Source organism: Branchiostoma lanceolatum, chromosome 17 (assembly GCF_035083965.1).
Source record: "Branchiostoma lanceolatum isolate klBraLanc5 chromosome 17, klBraLanc5.hap2, whole genome shotgun sequence".
NCBI lineage: Eukaryota > Metazoa > Chordata > Leptocardii > Amphioxiformes > Branchiostomatidae > Branchiostoma > Branchiostoma lanceolatum.
The window spans coordinates 12260283-12273469 of NC_089738.1; the positions used below are offsets into that span (position 1 = coordinate 12260283).

General features: G+C 40.2%; 2 protein-coding genes across 2 annotated transcripts; both read right to left on the reverse strand.

Annotated features, from left to right (window-relative positions):
- Positions 1-6261, reverse strand: LOC136423205 (uncharacterized). The gene is made up of 6 exons (XM_066411277.1): positions 6175-6261; positions 5750-5858; positions 4300-4353; positions 2645-2733; positions 1991-2110; positions 1-1418 (listed from the first exon to the last, which is right to left on the reverse strand). The coding sequence occupies exons 1-6, from the start codon at positions 6232-6234 to the stop codon at positions 1221-1223; spliced, it is 630 nt and encodes a 209-aa protein (XP_066267374.1). The 5' UTR covers positions 6235-6261; the 3' UTR covers positions 1-1220.
- A 3924-nt stretch (positions 6262-10185) lies between these two features.
- On the reverse strand, positions 10186-12630 carry LOC136423636 (histamine N-methyltransferase-like). Its single transcript, XM_066411877.1, has 3 exons — positions 12541-12630; positions 11500-11713; positions 10186-11084 (listed from the first exon to the last, which is right to left on the reverse strand). Exons 1-3 carry the CDS (start codon positions 12553-12555, stop codon positions 10717-10719), a joined length of 597 nt encoding a protein of 198 aa, XP_066267974.1. The 5' UTR covers positions 12556-12630; the 3' UTR covers positions 10186-10716.
- Between the last annotated feature and the right edge of the window lie 557 nt (positions 12631-13187).

Here is a 13187-nt window from a genome sequence, read left to right on the forward strand (position 1 = left end):
TGATTATAACGATCAAGGTGTATTATGCATTTTCTTCATTCATCAATATTTGCCCCACCTTCTCATTGGAGCTGAGCTGAGCAGAGAACGTTAACACTTAGATAATACAAGTCTTTACTATTTTCAAAACGAAGCCAGCTTACTGACATGGGATATGATTTAGAAATGTATCAAATGTAGTCTTTATCATATTTCTAGGTACTTAAATATGAGTTGCTTGCATCGCTTGCAAGCTTGTAGTGTTTTAGGTGACGCTATTTTCATGATGTGTTTGAGAGAAATTATGTTTTGTCACCTTGTTTGTATTGCTTTACATGCACTATGCCACGTTATTTATTGAGTAAATATATCCTCATTTTCATGTTTATCTGTGGTGGTTTCTTAAGCATGCAAAATAGTCTGGTCGTAAATGAAAAGAATTGAGGGTAGTACGTAGGCAGCAGCATGGCATATATTTATAAATGATATACAATATAAATAAGGTTTTAAAATGCATCTGCTAGGCACTAAATTGTTTCAGTACAACATTCCAACACTGCTGCGCACAAAAATCTTACTTACAGTCTCAAAGAGAACATGGGAAAAGGTTCTCCATTACTTCAGTCACCAGTCTTACGTGCTAGATCATAGTAGAGTTTCCCTAAATTTCTGTTCCTTTATCGCACTTTGTTTATGATACGTCCGCTCATCAAAAGATACATATCGCTGAGAGTAGTAAGGAGATCAGTGAAACAAGACTTAACCACAACGGTGAAGACTGAATAGATACACAAAGCCTGAATCAACCATTTACAACGTAAATCATCATGGCTGGATTTAAACTAGTCTCTACCAGACTCCATTGGTCGTTGGAAACAACAGTAGAAATTGGCCAGATAGACAGATAACAGTTGCCCGAGGAGTTAGCCGGCCTCAGAGTACAGTGTGCGAACTAGGGATGCTGTACTCCCAGGCCAGCTAACTCCTCTGTTATTTGTCTATTTGGCCAATTCCTACGTACCATTTCAGTAGAGACTAAATTTGATTATATAAACAACGATGTGTGAAGAAAGATTTAGAAGTTTAGCCCTTCGTGGTCATCTATGATCTGCCCCTTTATCAGCAAAGATGGAGTATTGTACAAAATGTTCGCTTGATGTTTTTTATTTGCTTCAATGACCAAACACTATTTGTATGGAAATACGTTGACTTTGTGCAGTTTGTTGCGACCCGGGATCCTTCTAGCCCTTAGATACGCAATCGGCGTCCCCGTTAATGCCGTTCACGGTGCCGTTACCAATGGCGGCAGCTTCGGCGTTTGCTCTCTCCTCTTCCTCCTTCAGTCTGGCCTCAAAGGCTATTTTGGCCTTGACGTCCTTTTTGATTTGATCCACGTCCATCTCAATGCCAAGCTTCTTCAACACCATGGGCTGTAGGAACTGGACGGAAAATGATAGTGGTAAAGATCTTCATACAAACTTCGCATATTCCGCGTATTTTGTAAGACGTTCTCATTGAAATGTGTAAAATGCTGTTGCCAGTTTCTACGACTTGATATGAACCTAATTGCGGACACCATCATTGCTTTCTTCATTTTTCCTCAATCACAATTATGCTTTATGAAAGAAAAGATCTGACATCTGAGTGATAAGTATTTTGATTGATGATTCGAAAGAAATTGTAGATCTAATTTTCTAACCTAAAATCGAAAGTTTGCACATTTGACTGAGTACAAGCCAGGATTGAAAAATAATGTAAATGAAATATATATTACACATCATACATATCATTATATTGATTCGTCGATATGTAAATATTTTGTTTGATATCTATAAGTGTATAGTAATTACAAAACAGGTTGGATAGTGTCTTCGCATTTCTAAAGCAGCCTTATCCAAAACTTTTAATCACGTGTAGTTTGTGTTTTGACGTGCAAAGGTACGCAGTATTGAGTCAGCTTCAATACAATACGTTTTTTAACTGCTACTTGGTATCTGTAAGTTTAACTTACCCTTAATGTGTCGAACATCTGCGCGTTCCCCAGATACTCAATGATAATGTTGGCCCCCATCTGCGGCCCGTAACCGCTCATGATCATGTTGTACCGCCACAGCTCCAACACACGCCGAAGCTGCGGGATAGCATAGAGGAATCATTAGATACTCAATAGTTCAGTTCCTCAATATGGTTTCAGTGTTCGACACAAGCTGAAGTGCATTGTGCACACGTCTTCTTGTCACTCACTCACTCACTAACTCACTCACTCTCATTTACTCACGCACTCACTCGCCCTCACTCACTCATCTACTCACGCACTCTCTCACTCACTCACTCACACACACACACACACACACACACACACACACACACACTCACTCACTCACACACTCACTCACTCACTCACTCACTCACTCCCATTCATACCCTTGTACTTCATATCATATGAAAGTTGTATCAACAGCAGACACTAGCTAGACACTAGATGACTTTAACATGAACCGATGTGCCTTAGACTAACGAGCAATGCTGTATTCAGGGCATAAGATAAATACTGCCACCATCAGGAGTTAAACTATATATGAACATAATAGGAACGGAATGAGAAATTATCAAGGACAAGATATAGTTCTATCTGATTAATGTTTGGTTTGTTCCAATGTGTCACCTGTTCCTGCCGGTCCATCGTCTCTGTCCTGATGACACCGATGTCCACAGGTGTCAGACCCATCTCTATCGCCATCGGGTACCACGACCCTGTCAACAAAGTAGCATATACGAAATCGAGTTTTATATGTTTTGCAATGGTCCTACATCATCATCATCATCATCATCGTCATGCCAGAATGTCATCTAGTTTTCTATTATCTTTAATTAATAACAGTCATGGCCAGGTGGGTTCTAGATATTCATAGATAGTTGTAGGGTTTATAAGTAATTTCATACTTTTGACAAATATTTACACATTACACACAACATAAAGAGTTTGCTCTGGGGAGCTTTCGAGACGAGCACTCTGTCTCTTCTTCAACCCGGTATTACAGTCAGACCTCGTCTTGGAGTTCTCTGTCACGTGACCTGATGTCGATCATCACGTGACAAGAGACAGTAATTTCATGTTCACCTTTTTGGTTTTGCTTATTAGATTGATTAGAAACATTCTAGAATACGTATGCCACCACCTCCCACCCTAACTTATTTTGATTCAATCAACCTATTTTCATTTATCTACCTCTACTGCAACGACCATTTGTGCCACTGGACATCCATCATGAAAGTTTGGGGACCAATATCTGCTCCAACTGAAACTAAATGAATTAGTTTGAAATGGCCCTACAAGGAACCAAAATTTTCTCACACAAACACATTGCCACATTTAGAAATGGTTTTGCCCTACACGGTCAATGCCTTTCTTCCTATTTAAAACTGTTTGCGGAGTAAATGCCTACATTGTCACACGTGTACTCTAATACTACAGTTATCTTAAAGTTGGCTTCGCGACATTGCCAGACGGCATGTCGTATTTACTCGCGGTTAGCGCCTTGAAGGGGATGAACACATGCACTAGACTTTTTCATTTCAATTGGGTCATTGACTTTTGAAGTCAAGGTCTCTTAGAAGGTTGCAGAGAATTTAGAGAGGATATTCGTTATAGTTTGTATATATATGTAACACAAAAGTGTGAATCTAGAGTCAGCATTTAGGCTACAGTGGTCACATGTCATAGTGGTCTTCATTGTTTTGTTTTCCTCTAACTTGCAATTAGCCTCAGGGAAAGAATTTGAAATAAACTTATAATCTTGAATTTCATATGTATTGTTTCTGTAGCCCCTACTTACTTGATAGTTTTGTGGTGGATTTACTAGATTGATCTATAGATACGATGTTAAAATGGACTTGGCTGAATACTCCATTGTACTTTTTGCTTTTATTTCATCTTGACTACAGCTGAACATCTCCTTTGATATTGACACGTTGATTTGAATAGGGGGTACTAAATCATCAAATATAAACGCAGGACGCATGAAAAAATAAGTTAGAAAATTAAGTACATAATAGTGGATGGAAGACATAATATACGAATCAAGAACACTGTCCAATACATGCAAAACTGTAAAAGTCGAACAAAACCTATATACCAAGTCATGGCATTGTCCATTAATGTCGTACTACAACTAAAATGATTGCCAGTTCTTTACCACAAAGTGTCTAGACTGGGTCGTTTTTTTTCTCTCATCCTTATGCATATGGTTCTGTCAATGGCGCATCGCTCTCATCACTTGGCTTAGAAACTATGTCAGGCATCCCAAAAATCCGACTCACCATTCTTGTTGCGCCGGAGGTAGTCACTTAAGCCGTCTGACATCACTTTCATCTCTGATGATGAGACAACATATAGCTTGTTATAGGTTCGCATTTGATGTGTACCTATACTTGTGTTTGTAACCTTTTGTGTTTTTGTCATATTTGTCGTAGGTCGTCGCATAACATTCGTGCATCTCTCAGCCTTTTTAAACAGATCGTTACAGAACCTACTGCCGACAAAGATCTAAGTCATCCTTTTCCGTAGTAACAAGACAGCTGATTTTTTAGGACACATGCACGACTACCCCACAAATGTTCTTAGTTTGCAATCGTACAACGATCGTACGACGATTGTACAACGTATGCGACCAGGCCTTTATAATACTGTGTGCAAGATATGCAATGAAACAAACTGCATTGGTGGAATGTGGCCGAATTTTCACAGCTTATTTACAGACCCCAAAAGTAGATAATGGTGGGTTCATCAGATCAAAGAGACAGACATCATTGAGATACGATCTAATGGCGATTGGGCGTGTCCGTGTCCGTTTGACATGTCAACCAACATGATAGTTTCCAGCTCAACTTAGAGTTTGTTCAAAGTCAACATCACAAATCGATGCCAATAAACAGATAATCTCTTGTCGGATCCTCAACTTGTCACGAATGTTCTGTCTGGACTCAAACCTCCATAAATGTATTTCAGTCCTGTCACCATTCCGGATTTAACGTGGTGCAGCTGTCGCCATAAACGGCATGAATTATCGGATTAACAAGCATAGACAAGACGTTGATTACAGCACAGCCATCCGGCGACATGAGGCACGCATAAGGCATATGCTGTGAAAATGTGTCCAGATTTTAAACGAGTGGAGCTCCAAACAACTACTTGGCATGGCACACAAAAAAAGAAAACTTGGAAAAACAGGCCTCATGATCCATGCAACATGCATGCTCTTTTAAAAACAGACATCCAATGGCAATGTTACGTAACTTTTATTATCAATTATATCATATAAAAGGCATTTTAGATCATTTGAGAAATTTTCGCTCAATGGAGAAAGCAACGAAATATAGAATTGCGAAAGGTTTCCAGCAAAAAAGGGAACTAGACACCAAAAGAGAAGGGTAGTAACGCTGTATTTGGATATCATAAAAGTATTGATTTTCATAGTAACCCTCGAACGCTTTCTAAAATAGGTAGATATATATTAGCTATGGTATTCGCCTGGCCACTACGTTTGCCATATTGTATTTACTTGAATAACTTTGACTTTCGATTGGTTAGCCATTCTTCAAATTTAGAAGTTGTTCACAAGAAAGAGCAGCCACTATAAAGCGGACAAAATCGTTGTATTTAGCTTGTACGTGTTTCTGTCTAGAACTGAATTCCATTAACTTGTTTCCCTTACTGTACTTAAGCGCTTAATATATATGAGCTAAAAAAAGGCAGTAACAGCCAACCGACCTTTCTTTCTTCGTTCTTCTGCTTCTTTTTCCTTCTGCCACATAATCTTGTACTCTTGACGCGTCTTCTCAACCCGGGTATTCTTGGCGTCGTCTTCCATGATTCTTTCCTTCAAGAAAATAAAGACAAAATCTACCACTGGAATTACAGAAAGAACCTAACAAACACAGCCTCAAGTATCCGCAAAGTGGACATGGAAAATGTTTATAATGGCCATTGGCATTAGCGAAAATCGGACACCGAAGACATAAAATCTATTCGTGGTCACATCAAGAGTTAAATATAGTCTGAAGCAGCGAATTTGTGTAACATGTAAACAAAGTATTTGCTCGACTATCTCTGATTGATACGTTAGCACCCGGACGTTTGGTAAACTTAGATGACAAGTCTCAGTAAATATCCAAAAGCTAAGCAACGCCGCTTACCCGACGACTGATCTGGCCTTGTCGGAAAAGCGCTCTCTTTGGACTAATGTTAAGCCGCATGCTTCGAACTTTCGTTCATCACCGATCCTAATTGTATTACAAAAACCGGCCAATCAACGGTAGCTATGGATTTGCTCATCCAATCAGCATGTAGCAAGGACTTCACCATAGAAATCCCAGGATCGCTTGACTGACAGGTCTTGTTTGTGGTGATGGCACAACACCGCCAACAATTTGCTGTCTTTTCTATCCTCCGGACAAATCCGGTCTAGATGGGAACGATGAACGATGATCTTCAAATCAATTCATCTCCCTGGTATGTCCTCCCGACATTTCTAAGCCTAGGCAATGGATTCCGAATTGTCAGGGCTCAACGGCGAACATACGCAGTAAACGAGTTGGATAGAATTTAAACGAGAAACTAGTCTTTCAGTTTGAACTAATCTCCTATTCACGATTGGTGTGTAATAATCGTTAGTAATTCTCGCATTTCTTGCAACATTAGCTTCCACGAAGGGAGATATTGTAATGATAGACAAAGGCTATGCATGACGAACCGTTATTAATTTTGTTTCAATCAGGGACAAACGAATTGGACGGAAGAAAACCCGAAGTGTTGAATGGAACTAGGCAAGGAAAAAGTTTCAATCTTTTGCTTAATAGTCAGACCAAATCTGCACAGCAATTTCGTAGCCTGAGGTTGGCGTATCAAATATCTGATAACAAGGCCACACAAAAATACCCTTCGTTTGATTGAAGACGGACCTAACTCGAAATGCAAGTTTGTTTCCCGACGTCTGAACCACGACTTGAATTCTCAGAAGAACCTAACGTACTAGTTACAAAAGCTAAGCAACATTTCTGTACACCTTAACGTCTTTTTTTCAAATTCTTATGTAACCCGAAATTAAACATATAAATCTTTCGAGACACAATTTTGTTATCATATGCCGATGGAAATTTCTGAAAGGGGGATTCAAACCTGTTAAGTTCAATGATGAGAAAACAGACGATATGCACAGTATTTACAGGTTCATTGTACAGGGGATGTTCCTGTTGCCGTTCTTTTTCGACACGTACAATTCAACGAACTGCTGATCACGGCTTAACGTCCCAACCTTCCTGAAGATCATACGATAAAGAAGTCTTGACAAATATCCTCGGGGTAAAACATGTATTCGTCGAACTTCACTGGCATACGTCCCTTCCGTATCTAAAGCAGAGACCCCGGCTAAGTATATTAATAGATACCTACCAACTGTCATTAACCCACTTAAAAAGACATTACGTACCTGATACGACTGTCGGGTCTGGTTAACGAGGCTGTTTATGAGGCAGGCCACCAAGTGACAGAATATCACTGTCTTTTATAGCCCCGGATTTAGGCGGTATTATAATATAATATCCTTGTTTATATTTTTCCCACCGGGGCAGAATTCGCAAGTCCCGAAGAAGAATTCCACAGACTTGTTTGAAAATAACGATGCTTACATCAGCTGTTGCTTTTCATAGTTGGGAAGACTACACGACGTTCTAGAAAATCCTCTTTTTTAGAGAGCTTAACTCGGCGAATCATGTCTAACCGCAGTATGTGAGTTGTCGACTGATGATGATGACGATGATGAGTGGATGGGTATAGGAAAATTAGTGTTGTGTTTCTTAAAAAGTAAGTTGGTAGGTAGGGATTCCATTTTTTGAAAATAGATTTCCGCCGAGGTGATCAAACAAACAAAGTTTAATAATGTAAAATTGGAATGCATCAGGACACTGGTATTTTGATTATAGAGATATACATTGTACAAGCACAAGTATATTGATGAACTGGTCAAAGAAGTATACACTGTTGCTACACATCCTTACATCAACTGCCCAAATCTATAAACCGTGTGTGAAAAACAAACAAACAAACACAGGAAGTCTGTAAGAAAATTTGCAAGACTACTTACCTGAATTTTTTTCAACACTCAGATGTCATATCGAAAAGCTAATGTCCCTTGCCAGCGGTCGATCCAGAAAAGGGCAGATTTTTGCTTGTGTCTGCATCTGTATCTGTATAGTCGGTATAACTTCCCTTCGGCGTAACACACCAGCTTGAAGGGTCGGTCGGATAACTGGTAACATTTCTTCCTAAGCCTTATGCGAACTTTTACACCACTATTGATGTGGTATCAAAGGACATTCCTCGCTTTGAACTCTTACACCAACGCTCGCGACCGCCGTCATGAATTTCCCGGCCAACAAGTGACGAATGTAAGATACTCAGACTCGTGTTCCTAAGGTCAAGTTCTTGGCTTAAGGCTAAAGTAAGAACATTTTAGGTATGGCATCAGCGAGCGCTTTGATTGAAGTATGATTTAAAAAGATATGTAGGTATGTAAACATTTTGTTCCCTTCCGGGGATTGTCGGATAGAGAATACCAAAAATGGAAAATATGTCGTGTGAAAGACTGGTAGCAGCCTCATATATGTACATTTGCTAAGTTGGAGACCACAGTTCAAGTCAGGACATGTCAGTTGGGGCCCATCATCTTTCGGAAGGGACGTAAAATGGGGTACGCTGTTCGAGCCGGCGGTGCCTCGAGCACGTTGAAGGTGAAGGACTAGCAACTCCTAGTAAATATATACCCTGCTGCTGAAACAGCTATGTGACATTAGGTACTACATGAGTCTGAACGATAGTCTTAAGTGTATTTGTAAGTGACACAAGTGAAGTAGCCATGAGTGCAGTTTTAAAAGCGAAACTAGTTTGGTGTTGTCGGTAAATGATACTAGGCTTTACACACTAGTATTACTTTGTACACTTCTTAAATATAGGAATAAAAGACTAGTTGTTCTCTGTGATAACATGTTTTGTCGCTTCAGTTCTTGTTACAACGTTTATGGTCTCTAATTTGAAACTTTAGTTATCTTGCTTTTTTTACCCATCGTTTTCGCGCCCTCGCATTAGATTTAGCAGAAGCTCCATCCATAAAATCTCCTTGCTTTGGCCTACGTACAGCTACAGACACGCATTTTAATTTGACGTCTTTATGATGTGGAAAGCATCTTTAATGGTGGTATATTCATTACACCGACATACATATCTATCTAACGTATGCCCTACTTTATATTCTTAGTCTTCGAGAATTGGTGATAAAGTTTTAAGCGATGGACGATAAAAATTTCCAACCAAAAATAGCCAAAAAGCTTAACCGAACTCTATTTGATGATATATGATACACTGTATACAGGCAAGTAAAAATATAGATAAAATCCTGGCTTACTGAAGTCCTATATTGGTGATACGTGATATATTGTAGATGTATAAACAAAGCTGCTCAGGCGCCCTCTGTTACATTTTTAGTCTTCGGTGACCACTGCCAAAATATAAACATGTCGACAAGCAAAAACAATGGGATATGAATAGATATAAGGTTTAACAGGCTCAGTTTGATTATGTATACAAGCATACATACTTATCATTCGCTGCAATTTTACGGTGGATGAATTTGATATTTGCTGGTGACGTTTTGAATTTGGTTGATATCGGGTTCAAAACACACGCTCAACAACATCAGGTGCAAATGGCAGGCATTTGTAAACAATCAGTGCCGGAGTGTGTCGGAAATAGCCTCTTAGCCTTTAGGGATATCAAATCATAGACACTTCCACTGTTGGAAAATGGGCATATTTTGTTTACCAAGATCTGTATCTGTAAAGCCGGTATAACCGTCCTACGGCGTAACACACCGACACAATGAACACTTATTCATGCAGGCACGCGGCGCTGCAGCAGCTGGTTATGTTGCCCTGAAGGACCTGTCACACCTAACCTTTTAACATCTAGCTGTAAGTAGCAATCATGATCATACGATACCGTTTAATTCCTGTATAGTTCTGATTGAAAAATGTACCAGCAGAAATCTGTACTCCGCTTGCCCCCTGAAAAATGCTACTATCTATAGCGACACGTTATCTCCCAAATTGTGAAGGAGAAATAAAAAAGTATGGAACATTTGACATCAAAGAGAATAAGCTTGAAGAATTTAATTTCAAAATACCACATAAGATACTTCCTTGTGAATTTTTACTAAATAGATGGAGAATTGTTAGCAATGCCGGGATTACTTACAGTCCCGTATGTGGTATATGTAACAAATGTGAAAACCACATACATATGTTTATCAAGTGTAAACGATTAATAGGGCATATTTTGGGGAAAAAATGAAGACGGAATTTTTGTAAGAGGCATAGATACAGACATTTAGGCAACACATGAATTAGACATCACCAAATTTATGTGACTTTGGAATAAAGACCATGGCTAATGGACGATGAGAGATGTTAAAAATAGTAAAAAAACAAAACAATACCTCCATTTTTCATTGAGGTATTGATTTGCCATTGGAGTTTGGCCACCATCATAAGGAGCATTTATTTTCCCTTTCCGCGGGCTCAAACCCCTAAGCCCAAATCTTCACCTTTTTTTTGCCAAATTCTAGCGGAGCGTTATTCATGTTCTGATGAAATAAACTAAATTCAAATCATCCCACCCAAGCCTGCTTACTTTTCTTCCGTGTCATTTTTGTTGGCAACGATAACTTCAGTGATTAATGGGAAAATGATCTTATCACCAACCACTGTCGAATTACGCCGGATATGCTGCAGGGCCGTTGATTTGATTTCTGGCTGATCGGCTACGTGAGATGTCTTGGTCATGAAGTCGAGAATCAGATTTCCCGCTTCCGAGTGTTCCTTGAAACACTCCGCGAGATTCAGACTCATTTCCTTCACGGAAGTGACGTAGCTGATGTCCCTTGCGTCAAGCCACTGCCTGACGTCACCGGACGTGCGAAATTCCGTCTTCAAGCGGTCACCTTGGCCGAAATCATCCCACAACTTGTACCACAGCTTCCCAAATGGACTTTCATCTGAGGGAATACACAACATGTTGCAATTGTGAGTGTGTAGGACGTCCGGTTTTCTAATTAAAAATTAAAGAACTGTACTGTTCATCTACTTTATTTCCTGATGAAATTTGGATAAGTTTACAGAAAAACATCCATATATCTATGGATTATGGAAATGACCTCTCTCCTCTCTCTCTCTCTCTCACACACACACACACACACACACACACACACACACACACACACACACACACACACGCACGCACACACATACATACATACATACATACACACATACACACACCGTGACATACACATGAAAATATAAACTTCTTGGCGAAGGTAACAAACAGTCAAACAAACAAGCAAACAAACAATCAAACACTGACACACAGCCTCGAAGTCATAACCTTCTTGGCGAGGGTACGTAATTTACCTGACACCATGGCGACCATCATGTGGCCACCATCTGCCAGCTGTTCCCACATGTTCCGCATGGTGGCGTCAAGGTCTTCCACAAGGGTCAGAAGGTGTATGGCATGGATAAGGTGGAACTTCGTGTCTTCCTTTGTCTGGAAATACTCTTCTGCTGTCTGCTGGCGCCAGTCGAACTTCACAGCACTGAGACTCGTGTCTCCACGCACGAGTGCCTGAGTGTATAGATTCGCAGTTTTACGGTCCTGTTGGGTTACTTTGACTGCCCAAGGCTTTTGATTTTAAACATTCTTTTACCGCCTTGGACTGCCTCAGGCATGTGTCATTAAAAAGGCAAGTTAAAGGCACCTAGTAAACAAATCAGGCCAGTGTCCTTGGCCTTACACGGATATCTCACATGGCCACTCCTGTTGGCAACTGTTTGCGAAAGACATTAGGAAAATGGTTGCAAAGGGCATTTAACAATCGGCTCAAATTTGTCGCAAATCAAGTGGGCGCCGATTTGTCGCCTAAAATGGCGAAGAATGTAAACTAGACGTTGATATGCGCGATCACTGCAAATCTCTTTATGATGAATTTTAATCATTGTAAATTTGGCTTTTACTTCAGTGGCAAAACTGCGATTTCCAATAAAGTTATCTTGTATCTAATTTGGGGCCGAAATGTGACATTCCGGCCTCGGCTATTTGGTTTTTAGAGGTCACGTGTTTCAACCGTGCGTCGCACGTCAGTGTGACCTCGAGGGAAAATCGGCGAAAAAGTCGCAAATTTGCCGCAATACTTTGTCGCCAACAGGCGCAGCCTTGAGATACCCCCTTCGCCCACCAGTGCCTCAGGAATTACACTAATGTTGGTATTGATAACACTAGAATGCTGTAATGCTAATGTGATTACTATATATACACACTATTCATACCCTATTACTGCAAAATGAAAACGAGACTCCATAGAAAGAAATACATAAAGCACAGTCAAGTTTCGAGCAAAATGACATAATTATCAGGATTTCTGTCTATGATATGATGATATATGCTATAACCACCTTGTATCGCTCCATCAGTTCCTCCGATGGCTCTATCACCCTGTTGTACACGCTGCTGTGGCGTTGTAGGAGACTCCTTAGAATTACGCTGTCAACCTCTCCTACAAAATATAGAGCGATTGAAGAACATTGACATTGCTGGAAATGAACCGTAAAGTTGACGTACATAGGAATCTCACTTTGGGGTGATACAAGTTTCCTAGGTCGCAATCACTGTGCCTGATGATAAAGTAGCACAGGCTACTTAGGTGGTGGTTGTTTATGGATGATGAGAGATGATATCCTTGTTTATCTTGAATATGTAACAGCTACTACATAACGTCATGAGGTCATCATTACGGTGGCCTCCCCTGATCCACTCCCTATCCCCAACACACACAGGTCGGCTCCCGGCTCACAGCGGAGAGTGTTTGGAGCCGTGGATTCATATGAGTGGTAGAAGCTGTCTATGCTCGTCTCCATCGCGCCCACAAACGACCCATATGCAGCCAAAAACCGTTCAAATGAGTGTTTGATTAGCCCGCCCCCGACCTTCATCGTTCCTGTACGGATGTAATGTAATCATTAGCTTGATGTTTCATATTCAACTAAGAGACCGTGTTTAAAATGCGTCCTTTAACCGAAGGATAGTGTTGTCTTTTCCGGAG

Coding starts and splice junctions, on each gene's coding strand:
- LOC136423205 (XM_066411277.1), bottom strand. CDS start 6,234: ATGCGGCTTAACATTAGTCCAAAGAGAGCGCTTTTCCGACAAGGCCAG. Junction 2,734..4,299: donor CCTCCGGCGCAACAAGAATG/GTGAGTCGGATT, acceptor CTTTGTTGACAG/GGTCGTGGTACCCGATGGCG. Junction 2,111..2,644: donor CGATGGACCGGCAGGAACAG/GTGACACATTGG, acceptor GCTATCCCGCAG/CTTCGGCGTGTGTTGGAGCT.
- LOC136423636 (XM_066411877.1), bottom strand. Junction 11,085..11,499: donor GATGGTCGCCATGGTGTCAG/GTAAATTACGTA, acceptor GTATTCCCTCAG/ATGAAAGTCCATTTGGGAAG.